Genomic DNA, 27,162 nt, shown 5'->3' on the forward strand with positions numbered 1-27,162 from the left:
GCTGCATCTCACATTGGAAAAAAAACAAGCTAATTTGCTGCAATCTCTAGGGATTTTAAATAAAATGCACAGAGGTAAAAAAGGCGGCCAGGCCCATAAAAAGCGCCACACTCAGTCTCAGTCCAACTTCAGGGACCCAGGTCCATTCAAGGAAAAGAACTTTCCAGCGATCTCCAGTGAGGTTTACTGGAAATCAGAGGCTGAAAGTAGCAGAAGTTACCATGTCCCTAGTCAGAGATGCAGTAACACCCCGGCAGTGAACCCAGTCGCCAATGCTAAGCCCCATGCAGTCACTGCATTGCTCTGCAATGCCCGCTCTATAAACAATAAGACAGCCATTATTGCGGACCTTATTCAGACATGCGATTTTTCATGCATCACTGAAACCTGGATTGATGCCAATGCGGGCTCCACATTGGAAGCAACCATCCCATACAATTACTCAGTCCTAAGTGAGGGAAGACGAGACCGCAGAGGAGGGGGTGTAGCAATTTGTGGCAAAACAACTCTGCAGCTCAGAGCCCTGAATGTTGGCTTAACAAAGTCCTTTGAATGTATAGGTGCCCAGATCTCAGCTGGTAAAGGCTTCAAAATTTTAGTGGTTTATCGTCCCCCCGGAGATGCTGACCCTTTCCTACAGGAATTCCCAGAACTTCTGGCCATGCTGGCTCTGTCTTATCCGAGATGGATCATCCTTGGTGACTTCAACATCCGGGCTGATAACACTCAATCACAAGATGCAAATGAACTAATAAATCTCATGGGTGGACTAGGCTTCACACAAGTTGTAAAATCAGCTACCCACAGAGGAGGGCATACGCTAAACTTACTGTTCCACCTTGGAATGGACATTAGTAACATAACAGTAACCCCAGTGGTGTGGTCAGACCATCACATAATACAGTTTACTATTGAACATCACCCTATCAAGCAGCTCCCTAAAGAAACAATCAAAACCCGTCCCCTGAGTAAATTAACACCGGAGAGGATAACTGCCAACCTGGATTTTACAAATCTGCTCCACAGTCAAATGGACCCAAACTCTCTAGTAACCCAGTACAACAACACGATATATGAAACACTTGACAGTATTGCCCCATGGCGCACCAAATCAGCAACCAAAAAGCAGAAAGCTAATTGGTTTGACAAAACCATCATGGATCTAAAAAAGAAAGGGCGCAGACTAGAAAGACAGTGGCGTAAATCAGGGACTGGGGAGCACAAATCTAGCCTAGTTCAACACCTCAGACAATACCAACAAGCAATAACCAAGAAAAAAATCAGACTTTATCTCGCACAAAATATCTACAGCCAACAACCAGGGGCGTAGGCAGTCGCCTGTGCGACGGGGCCCGGGGCCCTCAGGGGCCCGCTCCTCCTCCCTGCGTGCCTCCCTCAAGCTCTGCTTCCTGCTTCTAAATATGTGGTCACGCATGACAGCGCGGCCACCGGCTCTGCTGACTGCTGCTATATGTCGGGCTTCTGCATCACTCACTCATCCCGACTCTCACTTTGATGCTGCCCCGCTCTGCACCGTCCGTGTCTCAGTGTATTTAGAGCCCCTGCGAGTGGGGGAGTGGCGCTTTGCACACACTTTACTCAGTCTCTGTGCCCCTCCAGGCAGAGCAGCTTATGCTGCTTTCTATATGGGCTATTGGGCTGGACGGGCATGACAGCGGATCAGTCAGGCTTCATGCAGCTGCAGCTCCAGCGGAGAAGAAAGTGTGGGATGCTCTTCCCCCTCCTCTCAAGGAAAGTTCAAAGGCTGCCTGTGGTAAAGTATTTGCTTCTCGGATGCTTGATTGTCCGGAGGTGGGGGGAGGAAAAATGGTGACAGATTGTGTGTATGTGTGTGTGAGAGAGAGAGAGAGAGAGAGAGAGTGTGTGTATGTGTGTACAGTGTGTGTGTGTGTGTGTGTGTGTGTGTGTATGTGTGTACAGTGTGTGTGTGTGTGTGTGTGTGTGTGTGTGTGTGTGTGTGTGTGTGTGTGTGTGTGTGTGTGTGTGTGTACAGTGTGCGTGTGTGTGTGTGTGTGTGTGTGTGTGTCAGAGAGAGAGAGAGAGTGTGTGTGTGTGTGCGTGTATCTGAGTGCCAGAGTGTGTATCCATAGTGTGTGTGTGTGTATTTGTGTGTCAGTGTGTGTGTCAGAGTGTGTATTTACAGTGTGTATGTGTGTGCCAGAGTGTGTATCCCCAGTGTGTGTGTGTGCCAGAGTGTGTATCCATAGTGTGTGTGTATATTTGTGTGCCAGAGTCTGTGTGTGTCCACAGTGTGTATGTGTACCAGAGTGTGTATCCACAGTGTGTGTTTGTATTTGTGTGCGTGTGTGTGTTTCCACAGTGTTTGTGTGTATATGTGTGTCAGAGTGTGCATGCACAGTGTCAGTATGTGTGTGCCAGAGTGTATGTGTGTGTGTGTCTGTGTGTATCTCCATGGCAGTGTGTATTCATAGTGTGTGTATGTGTGTGCCAGAGTGTGTATCCAAAGTGTGTGTGTGTGCCAGTGTGTGTGTGTGTTTTTTTTAAAGGCATGCTTTCTGGGGAAGGGGGGGGATGTTGTTGGCGGAGACGGTATTACCTAGGCCAGGGGCTCCTTGGGAGAAGCGCTCTTAGGGGGAAGGGTGGTAGGCCATAAAAGGTACACTTTATGGGGGTAGGGGTTGACCTGGGGGTGTGGCCTGTGCTGGGGGCAGGGTTTAGGGTGCCAGAAATTCTGTGCCTACAGGCTCCTAAACTGTAAATCCGGTCCTGCTCTTGCTTATTAAATGTAGGGGGGGGGGCCCGGGTCAAAAGTCTGCATCGGGGCCCCGAGGTTTGTAGCTACGCCACTGCCAACAACAGAGCTGCTCAACTCTTCCACACAGTGAAATCACTCTGCAATCCTTCCTGCCTAAAAGCCCCAACCACATACTCCAGGGAAAGGTGTGAAGAATTCTCTGCCTTCTTCACAAACAAGGTGTCTACCATCCATGCCAGCATTACACCAACAACATCAATTGACCACTGGACGTTGCATATGCCTACTACCGTACCACCATGGCAAGTCTTTGACACTCTGAGTGTAGAAGATTTTGGAATTCTCATTCAAAGTCTCCGCCCCACTACCTGCGACCTGGATCCTGGCCCAACTGGATCCTTAATGCAGTGCCCAGCGCTGTTCAGGCCAGCACTTCACAAAATCACTCAGTGCTCCTTGCAAAGTGGACTTTTCCCAGAAGAACTAAAGAAAGCAATCATAAAACCCCTCCTGAAGAAACCATCAATAGATCCTGATTCTGTAACCAACTACAGACCTGTGGCGAACTTACCATTCCTATCAAAAGTTATCGAGAAAGCAGTCGCCAACCAGCTAGAAGCCAGGCTTACAGATAACAACATCTTTGATACTTTTCAGTCAGGATTCAGGAAAAGGCACAGCACTGAAACAGCATTAGTCCGAGTAATGAATGATCTACTTACTGCAAGGGACAAGGGTGATTGCTCAATTCTGATTCTTCTTGACTTGTCAGCAGCATTTGATACTGTGGATCATGAAATACTAATCCAGCGACTGAAGAATTACTGTGGCCTAAGGGGTACTGTTCTTAGCTGGTTTCAGACCTTCCTATCTGGCAGGACACAGCAAGTATGTCTGGGCACACACTACTCTAATCCAGTGCCACTTGCCTATGGAGTTCCACAGGGTTCTGTACTATCACCATTACTCTTTGCAGTCTACATGCTCCCACTGGGCAAAATAATACAGAACTATGGTTTAGGATACCATTGTTATGCAGATGACACACAACTGTATCTGTCCTTCAAGCCTGGAACCCAAGACCCATCAGCATCCATAAATGCGTGTCTAGTGGATTTACAAAATTGGATGAACACCAGCTGGCTGAGGCTGAACTCTGACAAAACAGAGGTGTTGGTGGTAGGTGGTCCACACATGATGGATAAAGTTCAAAACGCTCACCACCTCAAACTAGCAATTGGGGGAGATACTGTACAGTATAAAGACTCTGTGCGAAACCTTGGGGTGATCCTGGATGGAAATCTAAAACTCAGACAGCAGGTATCAGCTGTCGTCAAGTCTTCCTTCTTCCATCTAAGAAATATAGCAAAAATCAAACACCTTATCCCAGCTGAAGACCTACCTGCCCTGGTTCACGCATTTGTATCCTCCCGCCTAGACTACTGCAACGCCCTGTTAATCGGATCTACAGATAAGGTTCTGCGCCCCTTACAGCTAGTACAGAATGCTGCAGCCAGACTCCTAGTCAATGCCCCCCGCAGCTCACACATCACCCCAGTACTGCAAACTCTTCACTGGTTGCCAGTAAAATGGAGAATCAATTTTAAGATCTGCCTGCTGACATTCAAGGCTCTACACCACATGGGACCCAAATACATAGCGGATCTATTGGAACTTTATGCCCCTCCACGCACCCTCCGCTCTGCCAACAAGATGAAGCTGGTTATTCCCAGGATACACTTAACATTTGGTGCTCGGGCCTTTTCCTATGCAGCCCCTACTCTATGGAACTCACTTCCACAATCAGTACGAGAGGCTCCTTCTCTGGACAGCTTTAAAAAAAAAAGGCTAAAAACTCACCTCTTTTCCCTAGCCTTTGAGACTGCATAATGCAGGGTCACAGCGCTTTGAGTCCCCAGGGAGAAAAGCGCTATATAAATATTATTGTTATTGTTGTTATTGTTACACAAACCCATGTCAGCATTCATACAGGTACGTCATGCATTGAGAACCTTGTTTGGGTTCATATTGGGGTGGTGAGTGAACATACACATTAATCTACTGTCACACCCACATCATTTGGAGAAAAAGAAATGGCTGTGCTGGCATAAGGACAAGGGAACACCATCGTGCAGCCAGCTCCATTTGTATATTAATATCTGTCTCATGGTCAATTGGCCTTTTTTTTTTTTTTTTAACAAAGGATGTGAGTTTGAGACTTTTGTTGCTCTCTGCTGTCTGGTAAAACTTAATAGAGTAGTGATTTGTATGTGTTGTCTTCATTTAAAGGTTAAGGATGTAAGGGTGGCTGGATGGTGTAATGGTTAAGGGCAGAGGCGGGACAAGGTCCTCCAGCACCCAAGGCTGAGACACCAAAGTGCGCCCCTCCATCCCTCCCACCCCAGCTGTCACACACTCATTGCTATTACACTAAGAGGTGCCACAGGGCCCACAACCTCCCCAACACCTTAATATCTAGTTATCTGGCTTGCAGTCACTGCTATGTATCCCCTTTTCTTATTTCTTTCTGCTTCAAACACAATTAGGAATGACAGCTGAATGAATTGTGCGCCCCCTCCTACACTGCGCCCCGAGGCTGGAGCCTCTCCAGCCTATGCCTCGGCCCGGCCCTTAAGGGCTCTGCCTCTGACACAGGAGAATAATAAATGAGAAAGCAATGGTGCTTCATAAATTGGTTAATATCCCTGAACAATATAGGGTGGGGCCCACCTGAATACTGAAATCAAATTAATTAGAGCAAAAAGAAAGGTCCTCAGGCCACCATAATTATACCAATATACAAAAAGATTTATTGCAAAATATTTTATACAAAGCACAATCCCCTAGATGTAACCCATAATTAAGTAATAATCACTCCCCAAATTAAATTTAAAACCAAAGGACCATGCGGAGCAAAGGTTATGCATGAGTGATGCAGTGCCCGCAACTAAATCAGCATGTTAATCATTGGCCTAGGCCTATAAGACTATACACACCAACACAGTCGCCCGCGCATACATCCACCTTTCATTCTGCCATCATATCTCAAAGATTGTCTTCGGGGGCCCCCCTCTCTCTTCCTCCCTTTGTCTAAGGATAGGATTGTCCATATACAGGTTACAAGTTCCAGTGAAAACAGCCAACGGCTTCCGGATATCTTGTCACATGATTCCATTAGGCATAATATGATATAATATGATATGAGTATGGATGGGTCTCACCCGTGGAGAAATCCCCTCAGCGTGTCATGCAGTGCCGCTCACTCCTTACAGACGTTTGAGCGATCCAAAGACCATGCGCATGGTGATGCCGGTATCCCCTCAGGCTGCCGGTATAGATGATTTCGCCTTGTGTTATTTCCAACACGCTGGACGCACTCAATGCGCTGGTCCTGTAAGCGGGGTTGGTTGTGGCCGCCAAGGTGACGTCACGCGTCATGCACGCAAACACTCAGCAGGCCAATGCTCCGCCCACCGACGCGTTTCACGCCCACATTGGGCGTTTCATCAGGGTGTGGCCTATGCGGCCATTACGATCCCTTAAAAGCACTTTCCATAGTCCCTCCTACACCGTAACCACGGCAACCAGCACGCTTCCACCTACGGATTTATACGGAGGCTGGATTGGGTCATAAATATAAATAAAAGGAAAAAGAAATGTCTTTTATTCTGCGCATAGCTTTCAAATAGATTTGTGAGTTCTCTCGGATGGATACAATTGCTACTGTATGTGTATATTTCTCAATAAATCAAAATGTCCAGGTCATATTGTGGGATGGAAACGGGGGAACAATGTAACATTATCCCAAACTTGTGGATGGCCGCTTTTTATCCAAGCATGTAGAATCTAACAACATCCAGATAGTTATATAAATGTATAAGTCATAACGGAAAATAGATGGCAAGACACTAGTCATGCACTGCGGTACCATTCATACTACATGCATTACCCACATAGCTGCAAGCAAAATACAGCTCATAAAGGTACATATTGAACTTAGGGATTATCTATATCTATTATGTCTCAAAAAGGGGGAAAGGTCCAATTCAGCATTAAGGCCAAGAGGGGTGACTGTACCTAATTTAAAAATCCACATTGCCTCCTTGCAATAAAGGACCTCATCGAAGTCACCCCTCCTGCCAGAGATTTTTAAACTATACAAACCTTTTACCAAAGTCCCACTTAAAGAACTATTATGACACTCCCTATAATGTTCATATATTGTACCTGTAGCTTTACCTCCTGTTATTTTTCCAAAATGTTCCAAGACCCGTTCTTTCAAGCTTCTTTTTGTTTTCCCCACATATGTAAGTTTACATGGACATTGAATTGAGTATATTACTCTGGTCGTATCACAGTTAATAAAGGACCTGATAGTAAATTCTTTCCTTCCATTGCTGCTATAAAAAACATTAGTACGTTCAATATAGGGACATAATTTGCATTTGGAGCACTTGTACATTCCAACCGGTCTCCTGCGATCTAACCAAGTCGAGGGGTTCCTCTGAATCTCACTATGTACCAAGGAGTCCCTCAAATTGGGTGCCCTTCTGGCAGTGATAAGAGGACGCGGCCCTACGACCTTGGCAATCTCCTGGTCAGCAGTTAGGATTGGCCAAAATTTGGTAAGTAACCCCCTTAGGTCATCCCAATGGGATCCGAAACCGGTTATGAGCCGCATATGTCCCTCCCCCTCCGCACTTCGCGGCATCCCCCTGGGGGCCAACAATTCCTGTCGGTCCTTACCCCATGCCTTCTTAAGCGCCTTGCGCAATACTGAGTGTGAGTAACCTCTGTCCCGGAACCGCTGGTACATCAGACGAGACTCCCTCCTGAAATCTTCGTCTCTACCACAGTTTCTACGTAAACGGAGAAACTGACCGTAGGGGATACCTCTTTTTAAAGACACCGGATGATGGCTTGCGGCATGCAAAAGTGTATTGCCTGCCGTTGGTTTACGAAAAGATGTGGTTACTACCACATCCCCTTCCACTTTCAACATAAGATCAAGGAAGGAAATTTCCATACCAAAGGTATATGTCAATTTAATATTCTTGTTGTTCTGGTTTAACTTGGCCACAAAATCACCAAGTTGCCCCGCCGTTCCCGTCCATGCCACCAATATATCATCCAGGTATCTAATCCAGAGGGCGACGTGTGCACCATATTCGGGACTTGGAAATACCTCCTCCCGCTCCCAGAGTCCCAAATGGAGACATGCATAGGCTGGTGCACACGACGCCCCCATCGATGTACCCCTCAACTGATGGTAGTATTGTCCCTCAAAAATAAAGCAATTCCGGGTCAGAATCAACTCCATAGATTCAACAATAAAGGCATTATGGGCTGCAGCAGAGGGATGCCGCTCACGGAGGAAGAGGGACATTGCCCGGAGCCCCTCCTCATGTGGGATCGAAGTGTACAAAGACTCAACATCGATCCCCACAAGGAGGGACCCCGGGGGCAGCCCAAAACCGTCCAGAACCCCCAGAACATCCCGTGTGTCCTGCACATAGGAGGGCAAAGACTGTACTAAGGTATTAATCTTTTTGTCGATGAATTGTCCCAATCTTTGAGTCGGGCTGCCCACCGCTGAAACGATGGGTCGTCCCGGTGGATTTTCAAGTGACTTGTGCACCTTAGGAAGGACATAAATAGTAGGAATGTTATATGTAGTCACGGTCAGATACTCCCATTCCTGTTTTGTCAGGATACCCTCAGCCAGCCCATCATCTAATAAGTCATTGACTTTGTCTTTTATGGATGAAAAAGGATTGTCCCTGAGTTTGCGGTAAGTATGAACATCACTCAATTGTCGTTTAACTTCTTGAATATATTTCTCCTCATCCATGAGGACAACATTGCCCCCCTTATCACTAGGTTTTATAATCAATTTCGGGGCCTGTTGTAATTCTTTTAAGGCAATAATTTCCTGAGGTGATATATTTTTGTCCCCATGGAGAGGAGAAAGTCTCAACTTACCCAGTTCTTGTTCTACAGTATCCAAAAATACCTTAATATTCCTTTGGGGAGTAATTATTACTTAATTATGGGTTACATCTAGGGGATTGTGCTTTGTATAAAATATTTTGCAATAAATCTTTTTGTATATTGGTATAATTATGGTGGCCTGAGGACCTTTCTTTTTGCTCTAATTAATTTGATCTCTGACACAGGAGACCAGGGTTTCAATCTTGGCTCTGCCTGTTCATATTCTAACTATAGGCAAAATTGTGTTCCACCAACGGCTATGCTAAATGTGCGCCTTGAAGCTGTTCAATGTTCAAGCTACCTATGCCATGTGCCCTTATTAATACCATAACATTACAGATGACAGCTTTTAAACTGTGCTTTGATAACAAGCTGGATGGTCCCTCTCATATTTAGTGTCATTTTTATCATTGTCTATTTAGATTTCCATTCTGTTCCTTATGTGAATAATAGTAAAATTCTTTCCTATATGGAACAAGACAACACAAAAACCCTGCAGAGATTATTCATCTTTATCTTTCTGTCCATTATCCAAACCCCCAAAACGTTTGGGGAAAAGGAAATGAGGTGGGACAAGCAAACAACAATAATGCAGTTGCATTTGCTTTTTATGTTATTAGAAATAGCAGATAAGACCAATGCCACTTGAGTGACAGACCTTCATATATAAATTGCTGCTATAAATGTTTATTACCACCTGTTTCTTGAATGCTTATCTATAAGGAGTAAGGCCCCGTTCACACTGCACACATTTCCAGCCGCGTTTTGGAAATGCGTGCAGGTAGCCGACACGCACGACATCAGACATTGCATAAAGTGCAATGTCTGATGTTCACACCACATGCGTTCCGGACCTGTGCGGTCCGGGAACGCATGCTGCACGCATTTTTTGTAAAAACGCGTGGCTGTCCCATTCACTTTACAGTGATGGGATCAGCCACGCAACGCACACAAATGCGGATGGCGTGCGTTCGCATGCGTTGCGTTCCGCGTGCGTGGCCATCCGCGTTTGTGATGTGAACGGGGCCTAACAGAGCAGACAGATAGAAATCTTTTTGTTAGTAGTGAGTTGAAGAAGATGACTCACCTAACAACTATCACTCCCTGCAGAAAAGCATTTCCAGTGAAATAAATAGCTTGCAGCAATGATTTATCTCTATGGTTCCCATAGCTCATAGGACTGAGACTGGACCTATACAGTGGGAAACAGCGTACATATACAGCGGGAAACATTTTGTGTCTTTATTTAGCTCTCAGAATATGTGTCACCACAATGTTTATGTTCATGTTGTCACCTTACTGTATGTAATAAGGAATAATGAACAATGCATTTTGCAGATGCTAATTGTGTACATAAGTGCCCAGATGGCATGTTTCAGAATTCAAAGAGCTGGCAGTGTGAAAGCTGTCATAAATCCTGCCAGACCTGCCACGGATCGTCACCACGGGATTGTGACTTATGCCCAGATGGGAAACAGCCATCATTTGGCATGTGCCACCTTGTGACCTGCATTGATGGACAATATTTTAATGGTATGTGTTGCCCTAAAGTTATTACTATAGTTAATCATAATTTATTTGTCAATCACAGAATTATTTATGTATTCACAAATATTTTAAGGATAGCATTTTATTAATATATTTAAATCGTTATTGCTTTACATTACATTAGTTCTTCCTCTTGCTTCAGATAATTATACATTAGAAGATTACAAGATTGCCATTGCATTGAGTACTTAGATAAAATAGCTTTGTGTACTGTGGTTAATCCCATACTATCCAAGTAAGGACCACTGATTCTGGAAATTTGGGATCTCATCAAATTTTCCAAGCATAAGAGCTAGTTCACACTGGCAAAAACGGTCTGTTTAGTGTAACTAAAAGGACCAGATCCTAATGGATGTGAACAGATCCTATGTTTATCAATAGAATCCGATCGCATTGCTCCATTCAAATCGATCCGTTTGCTCCGCCGAACAGAGCGCAAGTTTGGGGCAGCTGCGATTTATCCAGATTGACAGATGTGTCACACTGACGGAATGGAATAGAGGGTCACAGATTAAAAAAAAACAACTGATAGCCACTAAAGCTAATGGGAATCCGTAAATTAAATAAAAAAAGTCATATACTCACCTAAGGAGAGGGAAGGCTTGGGTCCTAATGAGCCCTCCCTCTCCTCTCCCGGTGCCCTCGGTGCTGCGCTGGCTCCCCAATTCAAATCACCCGCTGCAGGGACTTGGAAGTGTGTGGGAGCCGAGTCCTCCCGAAGACAGGCGTCTCCATACTGCACACATGCGAGTGCGTCATAGAGTGCGCTCGCGCGTGCGCAGTGTAGAGCGGCCCGTCTTCGGGAGGACTCGGGCTCCTGAAGCATTTCCGAAGACTCCCTTCGGCGGGGAAACAGCAGTATTTGACCGAAATTTTCGAATACCGCTACGGGGGAGCTAGCACAACAACGGGGACTGGGAGAGGAGAGGGCATGCTCTATGGGACCCAGAGCCTCCCTCTCCTTAGTTGAGTATCTGACTTTTTTTTATTCAATTGTGGGTTCCCATTCACTTTAAAAACGTATACATTTGATAGATCAGTTTTACACAGGTCAGCTTTTGATCCGTGCAGTGTAAACCGGCCCTGAAGCATATCCCAGGAATGCTTTTTAAGATTTTTCAACAATTCTACCAAAAATTACTTTATGAATCACAATTTAACTTTCATGGTATGATCTATATATACAGTGATGTGAAGAACTATTTTCCCCCTTCCTGATTTCTTATTCTTTTGCATGTTTGTCACACTTAAACGTTTCTGCTCATCAAAAACCGTTAACTATTAGTCAAAGATAACATAATTGAACACAAAATGCAGTTTTAAATGATGGTTTTTATTATTTAGTGAGATAAAAAACTCCATATCTACATGGCCCTGTGTGAAAAAGTGATTGCCCACTTGTTAAATAACTTAACTGTGGTTTATCACACCTGAGTTCAATTTCTGTAGTCACCCCCAGGCCTGATTACTGCCACACCTGTTTCAATCAAGAATTCACTTAAATAGGAACTATCTGACACAGAGAAGTAGACCAAAAGCACCTCAAAAGCTAGACATCATGCCAAGATCCAAAGAAATTCAGGAACAAATGAGAACAAAAGTAATTGAGATCTATCAGTCTGGTAAAGGCTATAAAACCATTTCTAAAGCTTTGGGACTCCAGCGAACCACAGTGAGATCCATTATCCACAAATGGCAAAAACATGGAACAGTGATGAACCTTCCCAGGAGTGGCCGGCCGACCAAAACTACCCCAAGAGCGCAGAGAAAACTCATGCGAGAGGCCACAAAAGACCCCAGGACAACATCTAAAGAACTGCAGGCCTCACTTGCCTCAATTAAGGTCAGTGTTCACGACTCCACCATAAGAAAGAGACTGGGCAAAAATGGCCTGCATGGCAGATATCCAAAGCGCAAACCACTTTTAACAAAAAAAAGAACATTAAGGCTCGTCTCAATATTGCTAAAAAACATCTCAATGATTGCCAAGACTTTTGGGAAAATACATTGTGGACCGGCGAGACAAAAGCGGTGGAGAGCACGCACACACATGGAGGGGAAATCGCTCCCCTTCCCCCGCCCTCCAGTAGAGTGGCAGTGGCAGTGGCAGTGGCCAGCTGGGACGTCATCCTGATCTCTGCATGCCACTGCTGTGGTCTAGTTAGTGACATCATTACTAGACCAGGCGGTGGCATGCAGAGTTTCCCTTGCGCGCTGGAATAGGTAAGGTATTTGTTGTAGTCTGGTTCTGGTCAAATCTGCTGACATTATTGCTTGTATTTCTGATCAAATCTGTGCTGACATGATGGCTTGTGTTTCTGATCAAATCTGCTGATATTATTGCTCGTATTTCTGATCAAATCTGCTGACATTATTGCTCGTGTTTCTGATCAAATCTGTGCTGACATTATTGCTTGTGTTTCTGATCAAATCTGCTGACATTATTGCTTGTATTTCTGATCAAGTCTGCTGACATTATTGCTTGTGTTTCTGATCAAATCTGCTGACATTATTGCTCGTGTTTCTGATCAAATCTGTGCTGACATTATTGCTTGTGTTTCTGATCAAATCTGCTGACATTATTGCTTGTATTTCTGATCAAGTCTGCTGACATTATTGCTTGTGTTTCTGATCAAATCTGCTGACATTATTGCTCGTGTTTCTGATCAAGTCTGCTGACATTATTGCTCGTGTTTCTGATCAAATCTGCTGACATTATTGCTCGTATTTCTGATCAAATCTGCTGACATTATTTATTGCTCGTATTTCTGATCAAATCTGCTGACATTATTGCACGTATTTCTGATTAAATCTGCTGACATTATTGCTCGTATTTCTGATCAATTCTGCTGACATTATTAATGCTCATATTTCTGATCAAATCTGCTGACATTATTGCTCGTGTTTCTGATCAAATCTGCTGACATTATTGCTCGTATTTCTGATAAAATCTGCTGACATTATTTATTGCTCGTATTTCTGATCAAATCTGCTGACATTATTGCACGTATTTCTGATTAAATCTGCTGACATTATTGCTCGTATTTCTGATCAATTCTGCTGACATTATTAATGCTCATATTTCTGATCAAATCTGGTGACATTATTGCTCGTATTTCTGATCAAATCTGCTGACATTATTGCTCATATTTCTGATCAAATCTGGTGACATTATTGCTCGTATTTCTGATCAAATCTGCTGACATTATTGCTCGTATTTCTGATCAATTCTGCTGACATTATTAATGCTCATATTTCTGATCAAATCTGGTGACATTATTGCTCGTATTTCTGATCAAATCTGCTGACATTATTGCTCATATTTCTGATCAAATCTGGTGACATTATTGCTCGTATTTCTGATCAAATCTGCTGACATTATTGCACGTATTTCTGATCAAATCTGGTGACATTATTGCTCATATTTCTGATCAAATCTGGTGACATTATTGCTCGTATTTCTGATCAAATCTGTGCTGACATTATTGCTCGTATTTCTGATCAAATCTGCTGACATTATTGCTCGTATTTCTGATCAAATATGCTGACATTATTGCTCGTATTTCTGATCAAATCCGTGCTGACATTATTGCTCGTATTTCTGATCAAATCTGTGCTGACATTATTGCTCGTATTTCTGATCAAATCTGCTGACATTTTTGCTCGTATTTCTGATCAAATATGCTGACATTATTGCTCGTATTTCTGATCAAATCTGCTGACATTATTGCTCGTATTTCTGATTAAATCTGCTGACATTATTGCTCGGATTTCTGATCAAATCTGCTCACATTACGTGTATTATCTTGAGAAAACCTGCACAATTACGGGAATTTTCTGGGGAAAGGGTGACCAAAACTTGGGCCCACTGTCTTTGCTTTGCACTTTTAAAGGGAACCCGAGGTGAGAGTAATATTTTAAGCAATACCAGTTGCCTGGCTGCCGTGCTGGTCCTCTGCCTCTAATTCTTTCAACCACAGACCCTGAACAAGCATGCAGCAGGTCGGGGGTTTCTGACAATATTGTCAGAACTGACAAGATTAGCTGCGTGCTTGTTTCTGGCGTAATTCAGTTCACTACTGCAGCCAAGAAGATCAGCAGGGCTGCCAGGCAACTAGTATTGTTTAAAGGGTCACTTAAGCCAAATTAAAAAAATGAGTTTTACTCACGTGGAGCTTCTACCAGCCCCATGAAGCTGTCCGGTGCCCATGTAGACTCGCTCTGATGCTCCTGGCCCTGCCGGCAGCCACTTAAGGTTTTGGCGACAGGAGCCGTCAGGCCGGGAACGCGAGTGATTCTTCGCATTTCTGGACGTAATAGCGCCTTCTATGCTGTTATATGATATATGCTATATGCTATAACAGCATAGAGGGTGCTATTACGGCCAGGAACGCGAAGAATCACTCGCGTTCCCGGCCTGTCGGCTCCTGACGCCAAAACCGGAAGTGGGTGCCGGCAGGGCCAGGAGCATCGGAGCGAGTCTATGTAGACACCGGACAGCTTCAGGGGGCTGGTAGAAGCCCCAGGTAAGTAAAACTATTTTTTTTATTTGGCTTAAGTGTCCCTTTAAAAGGAAATAAATATGGCAGCCTCCATATCACTCTCACCTCGGGTTCACTTTAAATTACTCATCTGGTCATGGCCATGCCCATTTTTTCGCGCGCTGCAGGTTATAGCCACAAAAATTGGTCCAGCTCCTGCATAGCACCCCCCCCCCCAAAAAAAAACCCTGGAGCCGCCACTGACTGTACTTATACTAGTTATTTATATAGCGCCAACATATTACGCAGCGCTGTACAGAGTATGTATTGTCTTGTCACTAACTGTCCTACAGTGGGGCTCACAATCTAATCCCTACAATAGTCATATGTGTATGTATGTATCGTAGTCTAGGGCCAATTTTTAGGGGAAGCCAATTAACTTACAGTATCTGTATTGTATGCTTTTGGGATGTGGGAGGAAACCAGAGTGTCTTAAGGAAACCCACACAGACACAGGGAGAACATACAAACTCCTTGCAGATGTTCACCTGGCTGGGATTTGAACCAGGGACCCAGTGCTGCAAGGCGAGAGCGCTAACCACTATGCCACCATGCTGCCATACTACTGTACTATATTGTACTGCCATCTTCAGCAGTACATCACAGAGTACATAGTCATGTCACTGACTATCCTCTGAGGAGCTTACAATCTAATCCTACCATAGTCTAATGTCCTACCATATTCTTATGTATTTATATAGCACTGGCATCTTCTGCAGCACTTTGCAGAGAACATAGTCATACTGACTTTTTTCAGAGGAGCTCACAATCTAATACCTACCACTATTTTGTGCGAAAGAACACTGGCTAATGTGTAGGGTTTTTTTTTTGGGGGGGGGGGGGGGGGGGGGGCATTTCCTACTTGCTTTTTTAGGGTCACTTTACTCATAATTGCGCAAAAAGTGGGATCAGTGCATCACCAGGCCGCCTCCGAATGGCCTCCGATCAGAGATGCGCTGAGCCCCTCCTCACTTTACTCATACCTGGGGAGAAAACATGGCCCCACCGACTTTGGGCTGCACTCTTACTAGGAAATTTTAACCCTAAATACAGCCCTGATACTGGGACATATACCCCTGCCTACATATACTGGGACATATACCCCTGGCTATATATACTGGGGACATATACCCCTGGCTACATATACTGGGGACATGTACCCCTGGCTACATATACTGGGGACATATACCCCTGCCTACATATACTGGGGACATATACACCTGCCTACATATACTGGGACATATACCCCTGCCTACATATACTTGGGACATATACCCCTGCCTACATATACTGGGACATATACCCCTGCCTACATATACTGGGGCATATAACCCTGGCTACATATACTTTGGACATATACCCCCTGGCTACATATACTGGGGACATATACCCCCTGGCTACATATACTGGGGACATATACCCCCTGGCTACATATACTGGGGACATATACCCCCTGGCTACATATACTGGGGACATATACCCCTGGCTACATATACTGGGACATATACCCCTGGCTACATATACTGGGGACATATACCCCTGGCTACATATACTGGGACATATACCCCTGGCTACATATACTGGGACATATACACCTGCCTACATATACTGGGACATATACACCTGCCTACATATACTGGGGCATATACCCCTGGCTACATATACTTTGGACATATACCCCCTGGCTACATATACTGGGGACATATACCCCCTGGCTACATATACTGGGGACATATGCCCCTGGCTACATATACTGGGACATATACCCCTGGCTACATATACTGGGACATATACCCCTGCCTACATATACTGGGACATATACCCCTGCCTACATATACTGGGGCATATACCCCTGGCTACATATACTTTGGACATATACCCCCTGGCTACATATACTGGGGACATATACCCCCTGGCTACATATACTGGGGACATATACCCCCTGGCTACATATACTGGGGACATATACCCCCTGGCTACATATACTGGGACATATACCCCCTGGCTACATATACTGGGGACATATACCCCCTGGCTACATATACTGGGGACATATACCCCCTGGCTACATATACTGGGGACATATACCCCCTGGCTACATATACTGGGGACATATACCCCCTGGCTACATATACTGGGGACATATACCCCCTGGCTACATATACTGGGGACATATACCCCTGGCTACATATACTGGGGACATATACCCCTTGCTACATATACTGGGACATATACCCCTGGCTACATATACTGGGACATATACACCTGCCTACATATACTGGGACATATACACCTGCCTACATATACTGGGGCATATACCCCTGCCTACATATACTGGGACATATACCCCTGCCTACATATACTGGGGCATATACCCCTGGCTACATATACTTTGGACATATACCCCCTGGCTACATATACTGGGGACATATACCCCCTGGCTACATATACTGGGGAGATATACCCCCTGGCTACATATACTGGGGACATATACCCCCTGGCTACATATACTGGGGACATATACCCCTGGCTACATATACTGGGGACATATACCCCTGGCTACATATACTGGGACATATACCCCTGGCTACATATAATGGGACATATACACCTGCCTACATATACTGGGACATATACACCTGCCTACATATACTGGGACATATACACCTGCCTACATATACTGGGGCATATACCCCTGGCTACATATACTTTGGACATATACCCCCTGGCTACATATACTGGGACATATACCCCCTGGCTACATATACTGGTGACATATACCCCCTGGCTACATATACTGGGGACATATACCCCCTGGCTACATATACTGGGGACATATACCCCCTGGCTACATATACTGGGGACATATACCCCCTGGCTACATATACTGGGGACATATACCCCCTGGCTACATATACTGGGGACATATACCCCTGGCTACATATACTGGGGACATATACCCCTGGCTACATATACTGGGACATATACCCCTGGCTACATATACTGGGACATATACACCTGCCTACATATACTGGGACATATACACCTGCCTACATATACTGGGGCATATACCCCTGGCTACATATACTTTGGACATATACCCCCTGGCTACATATACTGGGGACATATACCCCCTGGCTACATATACTGGGGACATATACCCCCTGGCTACATATACTGGGGACATATACCCCCTGGCTACATATACTGGGGACATATACCCCCTGGCTACATATACTGGGGACATATACCCCCTGGCTACATATACTGGGGACATATACCCCCTGGCTACATATACTGGGGACATATACCCCCTGGCTACATATACTGGGGACATATACCCCCTGGCTACATATACTGGGGACATATACCCCTGGATACATATACTGGGACATATACCCCTGCCTACATATACTGGGGACATATACCCCTGGCTACATATACTGGGACATATACCCCTGCCTACATATACTGGGACATATACCCCTGCCTACATATACTGGGACATATACCCCTGCCTACATATACTGGGGCATATACCCCTGGCTACATATACTTTGGACATATACCCCCTGGCTACATATACTGGGGACATATACCCCCTGGCTACATATACTGGGGACATATACCCCCTGGCTACATATACTGGGGACATATACCCCCTGGCTACATATACTGGGGACATATACCCCCTGGCTACATATACTGGGGACATATACCCCTGGCTACATATACTGGGACATATACCCCTGGCTACATATACTGGGGACATATACCCCTGGCTACATATACTGGGACATATACACCTGCCTACATATACTGGGACATATACACCTGCCTACATATACTGGGGACATATACCCCTGGCTACATATACTGGGGACATATACACCTGGCTACATATACTGGGGACATATACACCTGCCTACATATACTGGGCACATATCCCCCTGACTACATATACTTGGCACATATACCCTTGAATACATATACTGGGCACATATACCCTTGACTACATATACTGGGGTCATCTATACCTCTGTCTACATATACTGAGGAAATATACCCCTGGCTACATATACTGGGGACATATACCCCTGGCTACATATACTGGGCACATATACCCCTGGCTACATATACTGGGCACATATACCCCTGACTACATATACTGGGCACAAATAACCCTGCCTACATATACTGGGCACCTATACCCCTCCCTACATATACTGGGCACATATACCCCTGCCTACATATACTGGGCACATACTGTATACCCCTGGCTACCTGTTCTGGGAACATCTCTACCACTGGCCACCTATTCTGGGGACATCTATACCACTGGTCACCTATTCTGGGGACACCTATAGACATGGGGCTACCTATTTTTGGGGAACCACTGCTGTCAGATTGAGTGTATTTTGGGGAACTGCTGCCAGGTGAGAGGTGTCTACCATGTTAAGGTGCATTCTGCCTATTTATGTGAAATGCTGTCTATTTATGTGCCTCGTGACTGCTGAATTTGTCTTGTTGGGGGCCTCATGGTTACTGAATTTGTCTTGTTGGGGGCCTCATGATTTGTTGGGGGCCTCAAGATCGCTGAATTTGTCTTGTTGGGGGCCTCATGATTGCTGCATTTGTCTTGTTGGGGGCCTCATGATTGCTGAATTTGTCTTGTTGGGGGGGCCTCATGATTGCTGAATTTGTCTTGTTGGGGGTCACATGATTGGTAACTGCGAGACTATGGAAAAAGATGAATCATGATCATATGAGACAATAGCATTAAGCCTACTTTTTCAGCTTTTTAAAACAGAAAATGAAACTGGGAGGTTCTAAAAAAAATGAATACATTTTTCAGGAGTCGGATGGATGAAATTGTTAATCTTCACAGTTTATTTTCAACTTGAATTTTCCATAATGTTCATGTATGAGTTAAAACGTTTGTATTTAGTTTAAATTGCTGTTGGCACTTTGTGATAGTAAAGTGACTTTGCAGTTTGGGCACTCGACCTCCAAAAGGTTCGCCACCACTGTCCTAATCTAATGTCCCACCATTGCTAAGTTCATGTAAACTTGTCTCCACCCACGACCACACCTACATTCTGGTTCGTGACCACACCCATTTTTCGGCGCGGGGCACTATGCGCGCCGCATACCGTACCCCATTTTTTGGCACGCGCAGTGCGCCACACAAAGCCGCCCCAAATGTTCGGCCGCCCCGCTTATTCCTCCCCCTTTTTGCCCCCCCCTGGAAAATTTTCTGCGGACGCCCATGATACCAACAGTAAAATATGGTGGTGGTAGTGTGATGGTCTGGGGTTATTTTGCTGCTTCAGGACCTGGAAGGCTTGCTGTGATGGATGGAACCATGAATTCTACTGTCTACCAAAAAATCCTGAAGGAGAATGTCCGGCTATCAGTTTGTCAACTCAAGCTGAAGCGATCTTGGGTGCTGCAGCAGAACAATGACCCAAAACACACCAGCAAATCCACCTCTGAATGGCTGAAGAAAAACAAAATGAAGACTTTGGAGTGGCCTAGTCAAAGTCCTGACCTGAATCCTATTGAGATGTTGTGGCATGACCTTAAAAAGGCGGTTCATATTAGAAAACTCTCAAATAAAGCTGAATTACAACAATTCTGAAAAGATGAGTGGGCTAAAATTCCTCTAGAGCGCTGTAAAAGACTCGTTGCAAGTTATCGCAAACGCTTGATTGCAGTTATTGCTGCTAAGGGTGGCCCAACCAGTTATTAGGTTCAGGGGGCAATTTCTTTTTCACACAGGGCATGTAGGTTTTTAGTTTTTTCCTCACTAAATAATAAAATCCATCATTTAAAACTGCATTTTGTGTTCAATTATGTTATCTTTGACTAATAGCTAACAGTTTTTGATGAACAGAAAAATTTAAGTGTGACAAACATGCAAAAGAATAAGAAATCAGGAAGGGGGCAAATAGTTTTCACATCACTGTATACTGTATATACAGTATATATATATATATATATATATATATATATATATATATATATATATATATATATATATATATATATATATAAAAAATATACATACACCACATACACACACACACACACACACACACACACACACACACACACACACACACACACACACATATATATATCTAAGTATACACATGAAAATTGTTAGGATGCAATCCAAGTACATATAACAATCACATGGGCTGCTGCAATAAAAAAATTACTTTTATTACAGTATGCTTAAAACATTAGTATGTTTAAAAATCCCTATAAGGGGGAGTTAACCCTGTCTGCGGCCTACAGACACAAAAAAAGTCATTGGCAAAAACAGTTTTCATCCAAAACACAGTTCCTTCTGCGTATCATCAGTTTATAATCACATTCCACAATTATAACTCCATATATATGAATCAATTATTCAGCCATGGCTTCTTTGTATTGTCAAAGTCATGTAGGGCAGGTATTAATCCATAATGATTGCTGCTGCGTCACGGCAAAAAGCAAAATACATCCAGTTTGCCTAGGTGCAAATATAACATAGAACGGTCTCACCATATAACTTCTGTGTCTCTGTATATCACCAAGATGATATCTTTATTGGCCAGAGTAGGTGTCCCAACCATATAGCTGCGGGTGACGTGTCACTAGTGTTGGGCGAACACCTGGATGTTCAGGTTCGGGAAAGTTCGCCGAACATGGCCGCAATGTTCGGCATGTTCGGGCCGAACCCCGAACTCCCCGAACATCCCGCTTTTGGGGGCCCTATGGGGTCGCAGGCATAAGGGGGGAGCATGCCCCGATCGCGGGGGGGGGATCAGCAGTAGTACCGTACTACTGCTGATCCGCCCACTGCCCGGCCTCCCTCAACGCGTCACTCTCCGGACTCCTCCTCCTCCTCAGTCTCTCCATAGTGCCGCCCACTGCCAGTCACCCACTACCGGCCGCACAGGTACAGTTTCACTTCCTAACTTTTGAATGGGGAAGCGGGCAGAGGGGGGAGCGCTAGCGGAGGGGGTGGGGGGAATTTCCGACCCCCCCCCGCGATCGGGGCATGCTCCCCCCTTATGCCTGCGACCCCATAGGGGGCCAGTATTCGGGCGAACAGGGCCCTGTTCGTGCCGAACAGGGGCCCTGTTCGGCCAGGCAATGAGCCGTTCGGGCGAACCCGAACAGTTTGGCCGAACACCACCAGGTGTTCGGCCGAACGCGAACATCACCCGAACAGGGTGATGTTCTGCAGAACCCGAACAGTGGCGAACACTGTTCGCCCAACACTACGTGTCACCCGTGCAAGTGAAGTGTATAGTCCGCAGATTGCACCAAGGCCCCACCGGGAAATAGTCCTTAATCCACCTCGCCGCTATGTGAATGGTGTCGGGGGTTAGGTGGATACTGCAGCGATGAAAGTGTTCATCTGTGAAGAGGATTGCGCATAAGCGTCTACTGGTTTCACCGGCCACGCCGGCTTTCTCATATATATTATGAGTTGTGATGATTGTTGGGTGCTGATACAATTAGTTATTATTGATAAATTATAATAGCCTGTGGCTTTTTCCCCTAGTATTAAATGTTTTCCTCCATATTCTTTTTTTTTTTTTTTTTGGGGGGGGGGGGGGGGGGTCTTATGTAAATCAAATATTGCTTGTACTCTAAAGAAAACATGTGCAGAGAGGTCTAAAAATATGTTCAGTATGTTATAGTTGTTGTCTGATGGAATTTTATTTATGTATGTTAAGCCATTCATGGTTCTATACGTGGATCTTAAAAAGGTCAATACTTCATTGCTAAGTGGATAGATTTTGGCATTGTGGTTAATCTCAAGCATTGCTGAGCTGTGCTACATTGGGCATAGAGTATAATAAACGCATAATGCAACACACATAGTTTGAACCTCATTTTTCAAATGAACATGTACCTGTATTGCTGGATGTTGGCCTTCCATACATGCAACTGTGTCTGATTGTACTGTACTTGAAGAACCATGTGTGTATTTTTGGTCTGAATTGCACTCTGTACAGTGCCACAGAAGATGATTGATGGAAACAAGACTCAACTACAGGTCCATGTAACCTACCGATCGTTACATATGCAACTTAGTTTCCTACCAACACATCCGGTTCTGCCTTGCAACACAGCCAGTTTTAAGTTCCTGATGTTCATTGTTCAGGCGTCATATGGATGCAGCAGGCAGAGAATATGAGGGAAAATATATCTTTTTTTCAGGACCAAAATCAGTCATGTAATATATTTGTGCTTTATGTGAAGAAAGAACAGTTATCTTCTAACAGTACCCTAACTATGGGTTAAAAGATTTGTTTGCCAATGTGTGTAGATGTACAGTATATCTGCAATTCCAGAGGGTGTAACTGTACATGGTCGTACACTTTTTTCTTTAACCACTTCACCACTGAGGGGTTTTACCCCCTGACCACCAGAGCAATTTTCACCTTTCAGCGCTCCTTCCATTCATTCGTCTATAACTTTATCATTACTTATCGCAATGAAATGAACTATATCTTGTTTTTTCCGCCACCAATTAGGCTTTCTTTAGGTGGGACATTATGCCAAGAATTATTTTTTTCTAAATGTGTTTTAATGGGAAAATAGGAAAAATGTGGGGAAAAAAAAATTATTTTTCAGTTTTCGGCCATTATAGTTTTTAAATAATGCATGCTACTGTAATTAAAACCCATGAAATTTATGTGCCCTTTTGTCCCGGTTATAAAACCGTTTAAATTATGTCCCTATCACAATGTTTGGCGCCAATATTTCATTTGGAAATAAAGGTGCATTTTTTTCAGTTTTGCGTCCATCCCTAATTACAAGCCCATAGTTTATAAAGTAACAGTGTTATACCCTCTTGACTTAAATATTTAAAAAGTTCAGTCCCTAAGGTAACTAATTATGTATTTTTTTTAATTGTAAATTTTTGAATTTTTTTTTAATTACAAAAAAAAAAAAAATGGGGAGTGTGGGAGGTAATGAGTTAATTTTGTGTGTAAAAGTCATTTATTTGTATGTGAAAAATGTGTAGGGTGTAGTTTACTATTTGGCCACAAGATGGCCACAGTAACTTTTTGCTTTATTGCGACCTCCAAGCCTCCTTCCGGAAGCTTGGAGGAAGAATAAGGAGGCTGGACACGTGAGTTTCTTCTCACAATGATCGCGCTGCCCATAGGAGAGCAGCGGGTCATTGTGGGGCTTAGATCAACGAACGGGAATGGATTTTCCCGTTCATTGATCTCCGGGCGAGCGGGCGGCGGCGGTTTTACTAGCGGCGGGCGGCGTGTTTACGAGCGGGAGCGCGGACAGCGTCGGGAACGCGGAAAGTACGTGTTTCTCCGTCCCTGGTTTTTAAAGGATGGAAAAAGGGGCGGAGAAATACGTACGCGCGGGGGTAAAGTGGTTAAATATATTTCTTTAAAGTTTTTGTAAGCTAATCTCAATGTACATGTGTGTTTGAAAATACAGAAGTAAAACACTATTTTAAATTAAATATACAAAAGCAAATGGTTAAAATGTGCATGTTTGTAAAAGTGATTTGATTGGTAACTAATTAGACATTTTTTTTTTACTTTTTGTATTTTTAAATCCAAGTGGCAGATGGCAAGTGTTACGCCTGTGATCCAACTTGTCAGAGTTGTTTTGGCCCGCAAGGACTGGACTGTTTTTCCTGCCATTTTGGTAATGTAGCATATGTCTTTAATGCAAAATAGAAATCATAGGGCCTGGGGTGCTAAGGTTATCTGGGATTGTGATGTAAGCATACATGTTGCCTGGATTTTGCTATTTTAAAATGCATACAAATACCTAAATTAGTCAGATGGTTCATGCACCTTACTGAAGCCTGCTGTTAATTAAACTGGAATTAAAGGCAACACCTTACACCGCCGTCAGGCAGCCGAGAGCAATACAAGGACTGTCTCCAGACAGGATGAGGTTACCTGCTGGTGGGCAGCAGAAGTCTAAGACAGCTCAAATCCATACTGCCACCAGCAGACAAGAAGAAGTAGAACATGGTTCCTAACACCTGCATTCAGGTTTGATCTTAAAGCAGGAGGATTAGCTATACTATGCCTGGGGGAAAAAACACATATATAAGTAGATAAATACTTCATCTACTTATAAAACACATGTATTGTACTGTCCATGTTTTGATTTTAGTGACTTTTATATAGTAAATTAAGAGAATTCTGTCCCTGGAGGGAACCATGTATTTTGCCCACAGTTTGAGGCTAAATACTGATGTCATTTCTTCCCTTAATTTTTTTCTGTTCTCCTGAAAATCGCTGAGTCACCTCAGCCTTGTTTGTAAACACAAGTGAGCAGAGGATCATGTTTCAGCTAGGTAGTTAGGCAGGGAAATAAAGGAAAGAGAAGGAATATATTATAGATAAAAAGAACCCTCAGCATGCAACTGTTTGGCAATGGCTATTAAAGGGCCAGTGCTTCTAGGTTATGTGATAACTCCAAACCATAACAGCAGAAAGTTTGAATGCAGGATTAGCATCTTTATCACTTAATACACTCAGACCAGTTGCTGTTGAAATTTGATTTTTTTTGGTGACCATCCCTAAAGGGAACCGGAAGTGAGGAGTAGGGAGGCTGCCATCTTCATTATCTAATGAACAATGACAGTTGCCTGGCTGTCATGCTGAGCTTTTGGCTTTAGTTGTTTTTTAGTCACACCTGAAATAAGCATGCAGCCAGTGGAATCAGACCAGAGTCAAATCACTTGATCTGCATGCTCATTCTGAGCCAGTGCAGCAGATTTTTTCTGAATCTTTGTCTTGTGGACTTGGGAAAAACAAAAATCATAATTTGCCAAAGTTCATGATCTGTTTCAGATTCCTATACCTATTTCATTCCTTTGTCCATTTCTAGGCTAAACCTTCCTCTGGAAATAGAATGTGTATGGCAGGGCTAGAAAAAAGATATCCTCTCTAAAGGGCACATTTATAAAATTAATAATTAACCTTAATTCCCTGGAATGCATCAGTGAATCAGAGCAGCATTACAGTGACAGTCTAAGGAAATCAGTTAAATGCTACTATTTATAACAGTTGAATTAGTATTCATTCTCCAGCCCTAATTTGTCTTTTTTAAGTGGTCTTAAGCCGGGTCTACACGGAACGATCTGGGGGTTCGATTAGCCGCCGGATCGACTCTTCCGCATCCCCGCTCGTCTGCGTGTGCGTCGGATTCGATCCCCCCTCGTCCCCGCCGGCGCCACTTATCTTCCGCTCGATTCCCCACTATTGTTCGCTCGCGGGGAACGAGAGGGGAATCGGCCTGTCGGATCTTATCAATTGAGCCGCATCAGTGGCTCGATTGAAAAGACACATCATACCGTGTAGACCCGGCTTTACCTAATAATGTACCTATGTATTCATTAAAATAAATGGAGAAGCCACTGTAGAAGCAGTATGCATACATCACTGATCCGATGCTTTGTAATTTCAGTTCCCATAACTTTTTTATTCTGCTCAACCAATCACGATAACGTAAGGCATACTTAGAACTGAAAGTGCAAGCATCAGCTCCCACAGCTAATAATATACTGTTTGTTACTTGTAATCAAAAGTCTGTCTTCTAACTAGTAAATATCACTTCTTTTCTGTTCTCTTTTTTGCTCCGTTGTTTGTTCTTGTCAACATTCACATGACATGTGACATCTATCTGTTCATGGTCAATCCAATATTGCAGCAAATGTTACCTCTAGTTTCCACCACTTAATCATGAATGGATTTTTACTCAGCATGGTGTGTGGGGTGGTTAGGGAACACTAAACTACCAGGGAATGTCTTAAGTGGGAAGAGGTGACCACTAGGTTACCAGGGAATGGTATCAGGGAGGAGATCAGGTCACTAGACTACAAGAGAAAGCTATAAGGGGGTGGGAGAAACCATTAGACTACCAGTGATCGCTATTAGGGGAGAGTGGGAGCACTAGATTACTAGGGGGAGAGGAGGCCCACTAGACTATCAAGTAGAGCTACAAGGGTTTGTTAAAGGCACCACTAGACTACCAAGGGCAGCTTTAAGGGGGGAGGGGAGACCACTAGGCTACCAGGGAAAGTTATAAAGGTGAAAGTGGGCCCCTAGTCTAACAAAAAATATATGAAGGACCCCAGGGAAAGCATCCACTTTTCAGACCACACCCTTGTATAGTAAAGAAACTAATTGTGCTTCCTATAAATCTTTTATTACCCCATTTACCATTAGATATGTTTTATTATAATTTCATGTTTTACTATCATTACGTTTTATGATAAATGTGATAAATAGTTAAATATATATATATATTTTATTTTCTACACTTTTTATGTTAAAATAATAACAGGAC

At 43.9% G+C, this 27,162-nt stretch overlaps 1 protein-coding gene across 1 annotated transcript in view; it reads left to right on the forward strand.

The window, feature by feature from the left end:
• The window catches only part of LOC137563302 (proprotein convertase subtilisin/kexin type 5-like), a 200,730-nt gene that overhangs the window by 36,960 nt on the left and 136,608 nt on the right, over nt 1-27,162 (forward strand). Inside the window, exons 6-7 of the mRNA XM_068275591.1 lie at nt 10,067-10,261; nt 24,415-24,501. Of these exons, the coding sequence (XP_068131692.1) occupies nt 10,067-10,261; nt 24,415-24,501 (282 nt within the window). The remainder of the gene's footprint in view (nt 1-10,066; nt 10,262-24,414; nt 24,502-27,162) is intronic.

This window comes from Hyperolius riggenbachi, chromosome 3 (genome assembly GCF_040937935.1).
Source record: "Hyperolius riggenbachi isolate aHypRig1 chromosome 3, aHypRig1.pri, whole genome shotgun sequence".
NCBI lineage: Eukaryota > Metazoa > Chordata > Amphibia > Anura > Hyperoliidae > Hyperolius > Hyperolius riggenbachi.